This window comes from Hyaena hyaena, unplaced genomic scaffold (assembly GCF_003009895.1).
Source record: "Hyaena hyaena isolate Hyena2069 unplaced genomic scaffold, ASM300989v1 scaffold_2402, whole genome shotgun sequence".
NCBI lineage: Eukaryota > Metazoa > Chordata > Mammalia > Carnivora > Hyaenidae > Hyaena > Hyaena hyaena.
In genome coordinates, this window is record NW_024083037.1 from 17,263 (window position 1) to 30,728 (window position 13,466).

The 13,466-nt window shown below is 46.4% G+C and overlaps 1 protein-coding gene and 1 non-coding gene across 4 annotated transcripts; both read left to right on the forward strand.

Moving 5' to 3' along the window:
* Positions 1-830: 830 nt before the first annotated feature.
* MAGED2 (MAGE family member D2) lies at positions 831-9,021 on the forward strand. Of its 3 annotated transcripts, none has more exons than XM_039225599.1 (13): positions 831-928; positions 2,434-2,507; positions 2,887-3,366; positions 3,968-4,276; positions 4,395-4,458; positions 4,708-4,787; positions 5,325-5,419; positions 6,108-6,187; positions 6,281-6,323; positions 6,647-6,709; positions 7,793-7,907; positions 8,295-8,713; positions 8,887-9,021. In XM_039225599.1, the coding sequence occupies exons 2-12, from the start codon at positions 2,463-2,465 to the stop codon at positions 8,703-8,705; spliced, it is 1,785 nt and encodes a 594-aa protein (XP_039081530.1). In that variant the 5' UTR covers positions 831-928; positions 2,434-2,462; the 3' UTR covers positions 8,706-8,713; positions 8,887-9,021. The 3 variants fall into 3 exon arrangements, with proteins under 3 accessions (XP_039081530.1, XP_039081531.1, XP_039081532.1); XM_039225600.1 differs by lacking the exon at positions 831-928 and adding an exon at positions 1,468-1,550; XM_039225601.1 differs by lacking the exon at positions 831-928 and adding an exon at positions 2,300-2,318.
* Positions 7,521-7,635, forward strand: LOC120227491. The gene has a single exon (XR_005527263.1). It is a non-coding gene; the product is annotated as a small nucleolar RNA SNORA11 (small nucleolar RNA).
* Positions 9,022-13,466: the final 4,445 nt, after the last annotated feature.

Sequence of the window (13,466 nt, forward strand, 5' to 3'; positions counted from 1 at the left end):
CAGTTGTGATAAAAGGACACCACATAATAATTAAATCCTTTTGTATAGCAAAGATTATCATCAATAACATGAAAAAATATTTGTTATATATGTGACACATAAACATATGAGAGACATTGTCGGTGGTTACATTATTCCATGTACCTTTTGAGAGTAAGTTGACAAATTTTAAATGGAAGACATTTTTGTAGCATTTGAGTAAGCAAAATAATACCATAAATAACCAAAAAAAGCCCAATACAGACACTACAAATTCCTTGTAGTGTTGCTTATAATAGCAAAGGGAGGGGAAGACCATCTGAATGTCCATATCCATGTATCCTAGACCTGGACTGGTTAAATATTATGGACTATCTATGCAAGAAAAGTCTATGCAGCTGTTAAGAAAAATGTGCACTACAGAAATATGTTTAGAATACATAACTGGAAAAAAAATAACCCGGATTCTAGAACAGTAGGGATAGGATACCATTTGTGGGGAGAAAATCCAAATAATTAGTGTATGAATAGAAAACAATCTGGAGGGCTGTATATCAAAATGTTAAAAATGGTTATTTCTGGGAAATGAGATGAGTGGCCTTTCATTGGTATATTACATATTTCTGCATTATTTGAATTTTCACATTACCCTTGTAATAAGAAAAAATAAAGATATAAAAATAAATAAATTCAATCAATGAGTCGCTTTGAGGGTGTGGTTTTGGTTGGAAGGTTTGCAGACCTAGCCTGGTACTGTGGCATAAACACGGGCTTTGGAGTCAGACAGCCCTGAGCTGGGCCCCTTTGCCCCACCCCCAAGGAAGGAGGGGGGGCGACAGGGGGCTGCGGAAAGGGGCTGGGCTGGGCTGGTTGCAGCTCCAGTCTAGGAGGCTGAGACTTTGAGAAGGACTGAGAGGGCAGACGCATTCCGGACTTGCTCGAGGACAAGGTGAGGGGCGTTGAGATTTAGGTTTCCTGGCAGCCAGTGGTTTCAGCCCCCTGGAACCTATAGCCAGGCAGGTGGGCAATGTTTACTGCACCACTGCAGCTGAGGTAGAGATAACCTGGAGCGAGATGTAGGCAAAGAAGACTACAGAGGGTAGTAGGCGGTAGGACTGTGGATTAGAGATTAGTGCGGGAGGTGGGGGAGAAGAACGGGGAACCGGACTTGTTGGGTGGCGAAGTGGCAGTATTAGGGGGAGGAGAATATTGAGGGAAAGTGGAAATCCACAGAAGAAAATAGGAAAAGCAGAGAAGGGTTAAGGAATATTAAGGAAGGGGGTGCATAGGTAACACGGAGGAGGATGTAAGGAATGGGGATAGGGAATTCTGTGGGGGGTAAATAGGAAATGTGGGGAGTAATAGGGAGCAAGAAGCAAGGCTGGAGGAATACGGGGGTGGGGGTGGTAAGGAATGAGGAGCAGAGAGGGGGGAGGGCAGACTGGCTGCGACGGAGGCCCCCTGGGGAGGCGGAAAGGGGCGGGACCACTTCCGGCCTGGAGCGGGGAGGGCAGTCTAGGAGTTTTGGAGGGGCTTGGAGAGTGAACGCACTGTTCTTTAAGGAGAAGGAGGTGAGCTGCGGGGCCCAGCTTTGGATCGCAGCCCAGTAGGGGCTCTGTGACCCAGAGCCCCACCCTCTGGGATCTGGAGAAAACCTGCTGTAGGGACCGGATCGTACCGGATCCATCCGGATAGGAAGGGAGGGGACTGGACCTGGTTTGGCTGGGCCCAAGATGGAATCACAGGCTTCTTTCTGATTTGAGGAGGGGGTATATTAAGGAAGAGGCGGAACCAAGATGCGCTTTGCCCCTGGTTGGAGAGGGCGTGTTGTGAAAAAGGGCGGGACCTGGCGGTACTGTGGACTTGGGGTTGGTGTGCGTAGGGGAGGGGCCAGGACCACCAGATACTGCGATAATTTTAGAGGGAAGCTTGTTGGGGAGGGGGCGGGACGTAATGGTACTGCGGACCTAAAGAAGGGCCTGTGTTGGAAAGGGTGGTGGACAGAGGCCGGACCATTGCGCATGCGCACTATGAATAGCTAGGAAGGGGCGTGTAGAGAAGAGCCAGCATGGAGACGGGGCAGATTTCGAATGCGCATGTGCAAGGTGGACATCAAAGAAAGCTTGTGCTGGGAAAGCGGGCGGGGCTGAGGTGGACCTTGCAACGAATGCGCATGCGCACTGTTAGCTTGCAGCTGGGTGGGGGGGTGTATTGGGAAAAGGGGCGGGGTCCTCAGCTGCCGCGCTGGCACATCTTCCTGGAGGAGGGGAGGGTGCGGCTGTAGAGGATTGAGAATTAGACGCTCTGGATTACTGAATCTGAGGACGGAGTCATTGAGGGTGGGGGAGGGGTTTGGGAATGGGGCCCTACGGAAAGTGAAGATCAGTTTGCAGGTAGAACTGGAGGGAGTACGTTCTGGAGGCTCCCCCTTTAACCCAGGCCTTCTTTCCTCAGGCTCAGCTCTTGCCAGGCCAACTTGAGATATGTCTGACACAAGCGAAAAAGGTACGGGTCCAACCCGCTTCCAGGTAAGTCCACCTTCCTTCCTCTCATTTGCTTCTTTTCTTCTCCAGTCCCTGTTGTTGTTTCAGTTCCCTTGGCACCTCCCCTCCCATCCTTGTCCTTTTTTACCCACTTTCCTGCCTGGGTGCCCCTCCCCCCATCCTGTAGAAGGAGGGAGGAAGGAAGGAAGGATGTAGGAAAAAAGGAGGGAGGGAGGGCAGGCCTGCCATTCTTCCGCCATCACTTCCTGCTCGGAAGAAAGAGGCCTTGTTGGGGTTAGGTGGGCAGAGCACATCACAAGTTGGAGTTAGTATAGGTCAGAGAAGTGAGGCCTGGAATTTTGGAGCCATTTGCTTACTTGGGGGTGGGGAGAAGGTCTGTGAGCTTTCCTGCTTCCTCTTGCAGACTGAAGTTCCAGAGAAGGACAGTGGCTTGAAGATACAGAGCCTATTGACAGTGACCCAGAACTTGGAGGTCTCAGAGACACAGAAGACCTCAAAGGCACCGGAGGTCCAAGAAGCCATGAAGGTCTCAAATGTTGCAGGAGTCTCAAAGGCCACAGAGGTCTCAAAGACTCCAGAGGCTCAGGAGACAGCTGCCACTCAGGCCTCACCTACCACTAAGCTGACTGATACCCAGGTCCTGGCAGCTGAAAAGAAGAGTCCAGCAGCTGACACCAAGATGCAGAGTGCTGACCCTCAGCCTGTGACACTGCCTGCCAATGAGACCAAAAAGGTCAGCTGTGTGGCTAATACAAAGGTCCTGGAGCCTGAAGCTCCTGCCTCTCAGGCTTTGGCAGATGAAACTAAGCCTGAGGGTACAGCTGCTCAGGCTCAGGAGAATCAAGATACTCGGCCCAAGGTCAAGGCCAAGAAAGCCAGAAAGGTGAGACCTCTGTAATCATCACTCTTCCTTTTCCATTTCTACCAGTTGGTTCATTTGTTTTGCAAACATTTAGAAATTTTCCTGTGCTCATCAAGGCTTTGGGGAACAATAAGAGGAATATGATAGAATTTCTCTCTACAGAGTTCACAGATCATGGAGAAATGAGATAGTACACATAGTTGCAATCTGAATATAAAGCAGTTTGTATTTACATAGTAGCTACCATGTGTTAGAACTTGAGCTAGGCACATTCATGCAGGTTATCTCATTAAATCCTGAAAATAATCCAGTTTTATAGAGAAGGAAGCTGAGTCCCAGAGAGGTGGAATGATTTATCAAGGGTGGTACAAGCAGAGCACTGGCGGATATAGGGAGGGGAGAATCCTCAGGCCCCATCCTTACGTTGCTACTGGCCTGGTGAAGAGATGAAACTCCTGCCTGGAAGTCTGTGAAAAACAAACCCAAGAGTCAATATGGCCAATGTCTAGTCAGGCTGCTACTACAGGGGTGGGATTAAAGGGGCCTTCTGGAAAAAATAGGATAAGGGAGAAGGAACGTCTACTTTATCTGACAATATTGTGCTTTCTCTCTATTGATGCAGGTGAAGCATTTGAATGGTGAAGAAGATGGCAGCAGTGATCAGAGTCAGGCTTCTGGAACCACAGCTGGCCGAAGGGTCTCAAAGGCCCTAATGGCCTCAATGGCCCGCAGGGCTTCAAGAGGCCCCATAGCCTTTTGGGCCCGCAGAGCATCAAGGACTCGGTTGGCTGCTTGGGCCCGGAGGGCTTTGCTCTCCCTGAGATCACCTAAGGCCCGTAGGGGCAAAGCTCGCCGCCGAGCTGCCAAGCTCCAGTCATCCCAAGAGCCTGAAGCACCACCACCTCGGGATGTGGCCCTTTTGCAGGGGAGGGTAAGAACGCTGTCCTCTACTCTGCCTTATCTACTGCCTTGCCTGTCTTTTCTGCCTTCTTCTCAAATGTTTTGCAAACATACTTTGGTCTTTCAACCTTTTTTTTTCCCTTATCCAGGCAAACGATTTGGTAAAGTACCTCTTGGTTAAAGACCAAACGAAGATTCCCATCAAACGCTCAGGTAGCGTCCTGCTAACCCTCCATCCCCCAAGCTGTGCTCTCCATTGCCCGCTATCCCATGTGCTGAGGACATTTCTTCCCCTGATGCTCCTACCTTTGTATTCCCAAAGTTCTAATTTGGCAGTGCCAGCATTACTTCAGAACCTGTCTGTGCCACCCATAGCAGCGTTATCAATGGGTCTTTAGCTTGGGTTTTGGGGCCACCTGGCTTCACTTCAGCTTAGGTGCTTGCAACACTCTCCCCTTGCAGACATGCTGAAGGACATCATCAAAGAATACACTGATGTGTACCCTGAAATCATTGAACGAGCAGGCTATTCCCTGGAGAAGGTGAAGGGGCAGCCATGGGGGATGGATGCGATGGGGAAGCATTGAATTAAACAAGTGTACATGTCTCTTCTGGGGGTGGGACCTCTCATTAATTCAGTCCCATAACTGTGTGGATGTGTAGATAGTAGCCTGAGGAGGGGCATAGACTAGCTCAGGGTCACATAGCAAGTCTGGCAAAAGCACAGCTAGGACCCAAGCCACCCAACTTAGTCCTGGTTTCTGTCTGCTGCTGGAAATGTCATGAAATGTATTTCACATGCTCATCTCTTTCCTTCCATTCCCCATTCTCTGTCTCCCTAGATTCCTGCTAATCACAGAGATGATGCTGATAACAGTAGTACATTCCTTACTTATTTGCTATGTGCTGATCACTTTATGTTTACATACATTATCTCACTGATCCCTTCCCCTTACACACATCCACACACACACACACATGCATACCCACGCACCCCAACATACCTAGGTACAGGGGGAGCTGTGGGGTGCCCAGGAAGCTGAATTTGTGATCTCACAAGCTGTTCTCCCCATCCGTAGGTATTTGGGATTCAGTTGAAGGAAATTGATAAGAATGACCACTTGTACATTCTTCTCAGCACCTTAGAGCCCACTGATGCAGGCATACTGGGAACGTAAGCTGGGAAAGGGCTGGGGTGGGAGGGAGGCTCTGCTTCTGTCTATGGCACTATCCCATCCCTGTCATCTCTACCCACATCTCCTTGGAGAGACAGGAAGACAGGGCCTGAAAAGCTCCTCTCCCAGCTCACACACATAGTTGGAGCCCTGCACATAGTAGTGGTGCTTGATCATGATTGACTGAAGGGTGTAGAAGCCTGGAGCAGTGCATTCCTACTGTTAGGTGTTCTGTTTCTCCAGAAGCTTCCCAGGAAAGTAGGCCTGTCATTGCTTGTCTCATCCTATTGGCTTTGGTAGAGTGGTTCTCAAAAGAAAGTTTTCTGGTGTGGGTGAATCATGATGCTTAAAGGACAGGAGCATCACTGGGGCTGTGCCTAGAATTCTCGTGGGGCAGAGGGATCTGGGAGAGAATGGAGAGACTCACCCAGCCTGGGTTGTACCAGGTTTCAGGCATTCTTCCATCTTCCAGGGGAGGATTGGATTTTCCCATTTTACTCAATAGGAGACTGAAGCTCAAGAGTTTAAGTGCCTTGCCCAGGGTCACACAGAGCTTGAAGCATAGACTGGGCAGAATTCTCTCATGTCTGAGGAATCTGGGAGAGGCTAGTTTAGTGAACTGGCAGGTGTGTTTTTTGTGGCTAGTAGTTGGACATAAACCTCATCTCTACCTTGTTATTTTCCTAGGACTAAGGATTCACCAAAGCTGGGTCTTCTCATGGTGCTTCTTAGCATTATTTTTATGAATGGAAATCGGTCTAGTGAGGGTGAGTGGCTGGACATGCAGCTGAATGGGTGGCCACAGTTGGAATTCCACATGTTCATTTTCTGTCCCTGTCTCCTCTTGCCTTCCCTTGCAGCTGTCATCTGGGAGGTGCTGCGCAAGCTGGGGCTGCGTCCTGGGTATGATTGGGCTCTCTCAGTGCTTGCTGTCCATGTTGTCCTTTGACGAGAGAGGATGGTCCCTGGATTGCATCAGTCTGGTGGTCTGGTGGAGTGGGCAGGGGTGCTAGTAGAGGGTCCAGGGTTCTGACCTTGGTGGATGGGGAAATGGTCCCTAACTCTGCCCCTGTCTCACTATCTCTTGGGCTTCTGTGGAGTTTTCCTCTTATGCTAACAACCTCTTTTCTCTGTTGAAAATGCGTCTGCATACATCTGCGAAGTGCCATATCTGATTAATTGATTGATTAATTGACTTATTGATGGATTTTTCTTTCTGCTATCAGGATACATCACTCACTTTTTGGGGATGTGAAGAAGCTTATTACTGATGAGTTTGTGAAACAAAAGTAAGTGTATATCTGGTGATGGTGTGTTCCATGTGTTTTTCCTGTTTCCAGAGCTGAGTGATTAAGCTATGGTGCATGTGCTTAGGCATGTGTATATGTGTGTATGGCAGGTAGTAGATAGCTTATTCCTGAGGTAGAGTGAACAGGAAGACACATTCCCTGACCAACGTGTACTCTCACATATGCCTCAGAGCAATTCTTCAGGGTAGGGATTGTCATCACCAGCATTGTACATGTGAGTAAACTGAGGTTCAGAGAGGTGAAGTAATTTGCTTAGGAGGTTACACAGGTAACAAATGGAAGAGTCATATTTTGATACTGGCCCCAGTGCCTTGGTTCTTTTTACTGTGCTAACCAGAGCTTTATAGAAGTTAATGTCCATAAAGAAATGCTATAGAATGATAGCTTTAGGCAGCCAGGTACTATGCTGGGGGCTTGACTTGTGTATCTCATTTCATTTTCATAATTACCCTGCAGTATAGGTGCTGTCATCCCATCCCCATTGTCAGTTGAGGGACCTGAGTCTCAGAGAGTGGAAGTTTGATTGTGGCCCTGGCTGGTAATGGGCCCATTTGGTCATGGAGCCCTCTTGACTTTCTAGCCAGGGCCCATTGTGTCTTTGTTTCTTAGCACATATGCACTCACACAGAGACATTAGCATGTACCTGCATGTGCATGTGCATACACATATACACACACAGTTGGGAGTATGCACAAAATACGCTACTCTTGGTGGACTGTTTCTTCCCTTTATAGTCATTTTCTGTGGTGGACTGTCCCAGGTCTCACCGGGTTATAGACTCCCCAGTGGTGGGTGTGCTCAGAACAGGGGGCGTGAAGAAATGGCTCCTCTGTTTACAACACACCCAACAAGAATTAAAGGGCACAGAACTTGTGGCCTTCCTATGAACAGATACCCTACATGTATCTCATCTTGTACCTCCACATGGCTTGTGGTCAGGACCAATGGGATAGGGCTCAATATTGGAAGAAAATCTATAGTATTTAGTGGGGATGTCCAGTCCATACACGGGTGGGCTGTGGTTGTCTTAGACATAAAGGCTTTCAACTTCTCTTTTCAAGGTACTTGGACTATGCCAGAGTCCCTAATAGCAATCCCCCTGAGTATGAGTTCTTCTGGGGCCTGCGCTCCTACTATGAGACCAGCAAGATGAAAGTCCTCAAGTTTGCCTGCAAGGTAATTGGATAGCTGCCCAAACTTGGCATATCAAGTGCATGGGGTCCCACTGGCTAGAGTAGGCTGTGTGTATAGCATCCTGCAGCTCATACACAAACATTCTGAAGCCTGTTAATGTGCCATCTATCTGAATCATTTAATTTGTACAACTAATGTCATTATCCTACACCAGATAAGAAAACTCAGGCTCACAGAGGTTGTTAGGTAACATGTCCAAGGTCACAGCTAATAAATGTCAGAGCAGGGATGGAACCTTAAGCACATAATTACTAATAGTATTTATTATGTTGTTATTATTGTGTGTAGCATGTAACATGGTGCCTAGCATAAAATAGGTGCTCAGTTGTTAGATTCTGATCCTTCTGATGGTGGTTATTTCTGTTTCAGGTCCAAAAGAAGGATCCCAAGGAATGGGCAGCTCAGTACCGAGAGGCGATGGAAGCAGATATGAAGGCTGCTGCTGAGGCTGCAGCTGAAGCCAAGGCGAGAGCTGAGATTAGAGCTCAAATGGGCATTGGGCTTGGCTCTGAAAATGCTGCTGGGCCCTGCAACTGGGACGAAGCTGATATTGGACCCTGGGCCAAAGCCCGGATCCAGGCGGGAGCTGAAGCTAAAGCCAAAGCCCAAGAGAGTGGTAGTGCTAGCTCTGGTGCTAGTGCCGGTGCTAGCGCCAGTGGTGGCTTCGGTGCCAGTGCCAGCCTGACTGCTACTCTCACATTTGGGCTCTTCGCGGGCCTTGGTGGAGCTGGTGCCAGCACCAGTGGCAGCTCTGGTGCCTGTGGTTTCTCCTATAAGTGAGATTTCAGGTATCTACCTAGACTGGGTTGGGATGGCTTGAGCTTATGGGGTTGGGATGAGGAACTGGCTGGTTATAGGAAGGCCAAGGTTGCATGTGGGAAAACCCCCCTATTGGCATTTTATTTCTTTCCTTTTGATGGCTATCAGTTGACTTTTCAATTTATTTTACTTGTGTTTTCAGATATTCCTAATCCCAGCAGTCTTTCTCTTCGAGCCAGGGTGCATCCTCAGAAACATATTCAACACAGCACTCTAGGCAGCCACTATCAATCAATTGAAGTCGACACTCTACATTAAATCTATTTGCCATTTCTGAGTTTGTTGCTTTGTTGTTGTTTTGGTGGGCTGTCACGTTTTGGTATCACATTTAAAAATGAAATGAGAGAGTTTCTACCTCAATCTATATTTATTGGATTCAGGTGAGCAAGATGAGCATGCCTCTCTGGGATAGCTTGGGCCCCAACTCTAGTCTGCAGTACAGGCAGGACTGCAATGGGGTGGGGAGTCATGAGGATTGTAAGCATAGAGGACACACTAAAGAAGTGAAGTGGGCAAGTCTGGAACAGAAAGCAGAGGTAGAGGAGACTGGACATCAAGTATAGGCTCTCTTTTTGAGAAATGTGAATAAGACAGGGAAGAGAGATCGGTACTTAAGGGGGGTAAGGGAATAAATCAAGATTTTCTTTGGAAAGAAAACAGAGGTTTGAGTGGGCAGGACCCAATAGAGAGGGAGATGTTAAAGATTGACTCATGTAGCCCTGAGGAGTTAGGAGGGTAAGGTCTGGGAGAATGGACTGTCAAGAAAGGACTTGGAGAGGGGACTGTGGAAGGCATTGGGGAGGCCCCAATAGAGGATGGAGTCTATGATTTTTGGGAAAACTTTACTCCGTGGCAAGGTGCTCAGTAATCTTGGAATCAAGATGAGTTTGTTTATCCCAAGGTTTATAAGGACACAAGATCAAAGGCAGTGAGTATGTGGGTCTGTATCTTCATTAATTTGTGCACAGTGTCTGACACAGTAGATACACAAAATGGTGTAAGAGATGGATCATGGGACTCAGGCAGGCTTGGGGAGGAAGATGAGGAAATTGAGAGAGAGTGTAGGTAGAAGACTTGACAGCAGAATGTTAAAGAAATACACCAAATATCAAGTGCCTGCTATATGTCTGGCAGTGTTCTAGGTATCTGCGAAGAGGTGTTGACAGAACTGGAAGGATGAACTAGGGACTAGTCCTATGGTCAGACAGTAGGATGATTGTATTTAAGAAGACAGAGCAGAGAGAAAGTGATGGTAAGGCCTAAGGAATGGGTGCTTAAATGGGAGTGAAGACATTTCCTAGAGATGAGGGAGGGGTCAGTAGCCTGGGGGAACAGGGTGTTGGTTGGGTTATTCATGTGGACAGTGAAATCACCAGGGATGGTGGCAGGAGTTGGGGTAGAGAGGAACACTTGGAACCAGGTGCCAAAGTACACTTGTGTGGTTGAAGGTGTCCTCCCAGCTACACTGCCTACTAAAGCATAGGGCCCTCAGACACTCCAGGATCCACCTTCATCCTGTTTGGGTGAGTATTTCCCTGGACCTTTCTCTCCAGGAAGCCCCTGCCCTCTAATCCTCTGATACCAGACCCTAATCACTGGGACAGAGTCTTATGGAGGACCTAGTAATGGTTGCCTCTTCCCTCCTGTAAAGTCAGGAATAAAGGAACAATCTAAAACAAAACCCACCTCCATTTAAAGCAAGGCAGCTCCTTGCCTATGGCCATGAACTGAGACTTGCTTTTGCTGCTGAGATGTTTTTCACTGGAAGCAGAGGTTCTTTCTTTGCTTTCTTGGACCACGGTTTCTTCAGGGGCTGGGTAGTACCTGGGAGAGGTAGACAAGGTCAGAGACAGCTTAGACTTAGGAAGGACTCTTCTTAAGAGTACCTAAGGGTACTGTGGCCAAGGATCCCCTCAGATTTCCAGGTGATGAATGGAATGGGGATGTGATGGGGGCTGGCAAGGAACTTGGGGACTGTAATTCTATGATAATTTAAAGTGCTTGATAGAGTTAAGAGTGTTATCATAGTCCTGGGAGAATTATGCCCTTTCTCCTTCCCTCTGCAGACCAATGGGCTTGCAGGGCTCTCCACCTCTTCTTCCTTCATGTAAGGCCTAAAATTTGACAGGACAAGGGGTTGGCTTATTCCTCCCCAAACGTAAGGACTGAAGGCATGTGGAGCAGGGGAAAAGAGATTGAGTCTGGTTCCAGACGAGTGGGTGAGTGGCCAGAGCTGGGAAGAAGAAATGGGGACAGACTCCAGTTCATATTTTTGCCACTTGTCAGCTTGGACACCACTACTCCAATGAATAAACTCCCACAATTTTTGTTCTTTCTTTCACTATGTCATTTATTAAATCCCAAAGAATTCTAGGTTATATTATACATCTTTCCCTTGGCTAGGAGATGAAAGATCTCTTAGAACAGTTTCTCCACCTATTCTTCATTTTTTTTTAATGTTTTATTTCTCGGAGAGAGAGAGAGAGACAGCGTGAGCAGGGGAGGGTCAGGGAGAGAGTCACAGACTGAAACAGGCTCCAGGCTCTGAGCTGGCAGTCAGCACAGAGCCCGACGCGGGGCTCGAACCCACGAACCGCGAGATCATGACTTAAGCGAAAGTCGGACGCCCAACCGACTAAGCCACCCAGGCGCCCCTCCACCTATTCTTCATTATCACTCCTTCATTATCACTTCATTATAAGGACCCTTTTTTGATATTTTGTCCTAATTGCTATTGGTCCCTCCCATGAAATTTCAATACCATAGATCTACCATATATATCTAATAACTATATATATTTGTGCTTTATACATAAAATATTTTTAATTAAATACAGGGCTAGTGTTGACTCATGTTTAAGTTAAAAGTTAGTTTAAAAATCATAAAAGCTATTAGCATTTAACTTTATTTGCTGAACAACTTTAAATGCAATTTATTTACATTATAATGTCAATTCACATCGAAATGTATCAAATTACATATGAAAATTAGCCATTTTTTTAAAGTAAGCTCCACACCCAATGTGAGGCTTGAACTCACAACCCTGAGGTCAAGAATCACATGTTCTACCTGACCAGGCCAGCCAGGTGCCCCTGAAAATTAGTCATTTTTATAACTGATATGATAGCTGTATAATAAATTTTTGGAAAGTTATTCCTGATATATTTTTACAGCAAAAGTAAAACAATTGAAATTTTAAATTATTCTAAAACTTTTTAGTGAACTTAATTTTTAGGTATTGTCAACAGTTTTTCTTTTCAGTACTTGACATAAATAATGATGGATTGAGGAACTTGTAGAATTAAATAGAAACTATTTTAATTTAATTCTCAAAGTCCAAATAACAAAGGAGCTGAGGATCAAAGGCAGTCAATGGCAGCAAATGGACACACGGAGGCCACTTCTCACTGTATGATTGCAATGGAGCAACGGATTGTAAATCCTCCAATCACAGCCATCTATTCTTCGAGGTTTTGTAACGCTGCCCTTTTCGTACATTTTGTGTACCTTCCATGACTTCAGCATCATTGCTACTCATGTGATACCCAAGAAAACCCAGTAAGAGAAATAAAAACAGAACTAAGATTTTATCAGGTAGGCTTGAGCCTTAGAGGGCCACAAACTATCATAATAGCTTATTTTTTGTCTCCCCAAGAGTTAATTTTCACCCTTTTGGGGGTGATTACCCACCACCCCATCCACCTCCACCCCTGGAATTTAAAAGTTAAAAATGCAAGCCATAAAGTAATATTTCCTTAGTGAACAGAATAAAAGAAGGTAGAATGAATGTGGGTAGTGAGGGAAAGGGTTGGGGGAGGGAGAGACAGAGAGAGAGAATAAGAAATACCTACCAGAAACCAAACATTTATAAGAACAAAATAGATAGCAAACTTTTCCCCAAACTTACACTTTCAAAAATGCCTTGGTTCAATATAATGCTTCTAATTCTAATTCATGTATAACCACCATTCACCCCTTCTCCAAAATGAGATTACTGCAAATCTTACCACCTACTATTTCCAGCTCCAAGTCCAGTAATTTTGGACTATTCCTTTTCCTATTCTAATTTTCTTGCAATCCTTTGTAGATATGCTACAAGCTATGAACTAAATTGTACTTTGAGCCTCCATGCACATGCTGTATTCTACAGTGGGGCAAAGATGAAGAGGATAGAAATAAATTCTAACACACACACACACACACACACACACACACACACACACACACACACACAACCCCCCCCCCCCCCAAGGAAGGAAATGAGGAGGATGGGAATAGCCCTTGTTCTGAAACTAGCCCAGAGGCCACATCTGGTGTTTCTAATTTACCTTTGTCTTGAATCCATGTGTGCCCCTTGCCTTTAACAAGCACCTGCCTTTATCTGCTCATGGTTATTTCCTTGGTAGCATGGGGCCCTTGCAGGTTCTCCATGTGTATGGTTCCTGTATTCTTATTCTAACCTTATTACTGGACACAACGTGAATGAAAGCACCCAGAAGATTCCCCAGTACTCATAGATAGAGACAGTAGATTAAGCCCTGCTCCACTGGGTGCAGCAATCCTGAACATGACTTATAGGAGCAAGTTGCATATTATGCTCCTAAGGGACTCTAGAGGTTGCCTCCAAATGATTGTGTGAAATCTGATCTCTTGGAGACCCTACCTTTATTGGGTTGTTGTAATCTTTCTTCAACTTTTGCCACTGGACATGGAAGTGCTAGG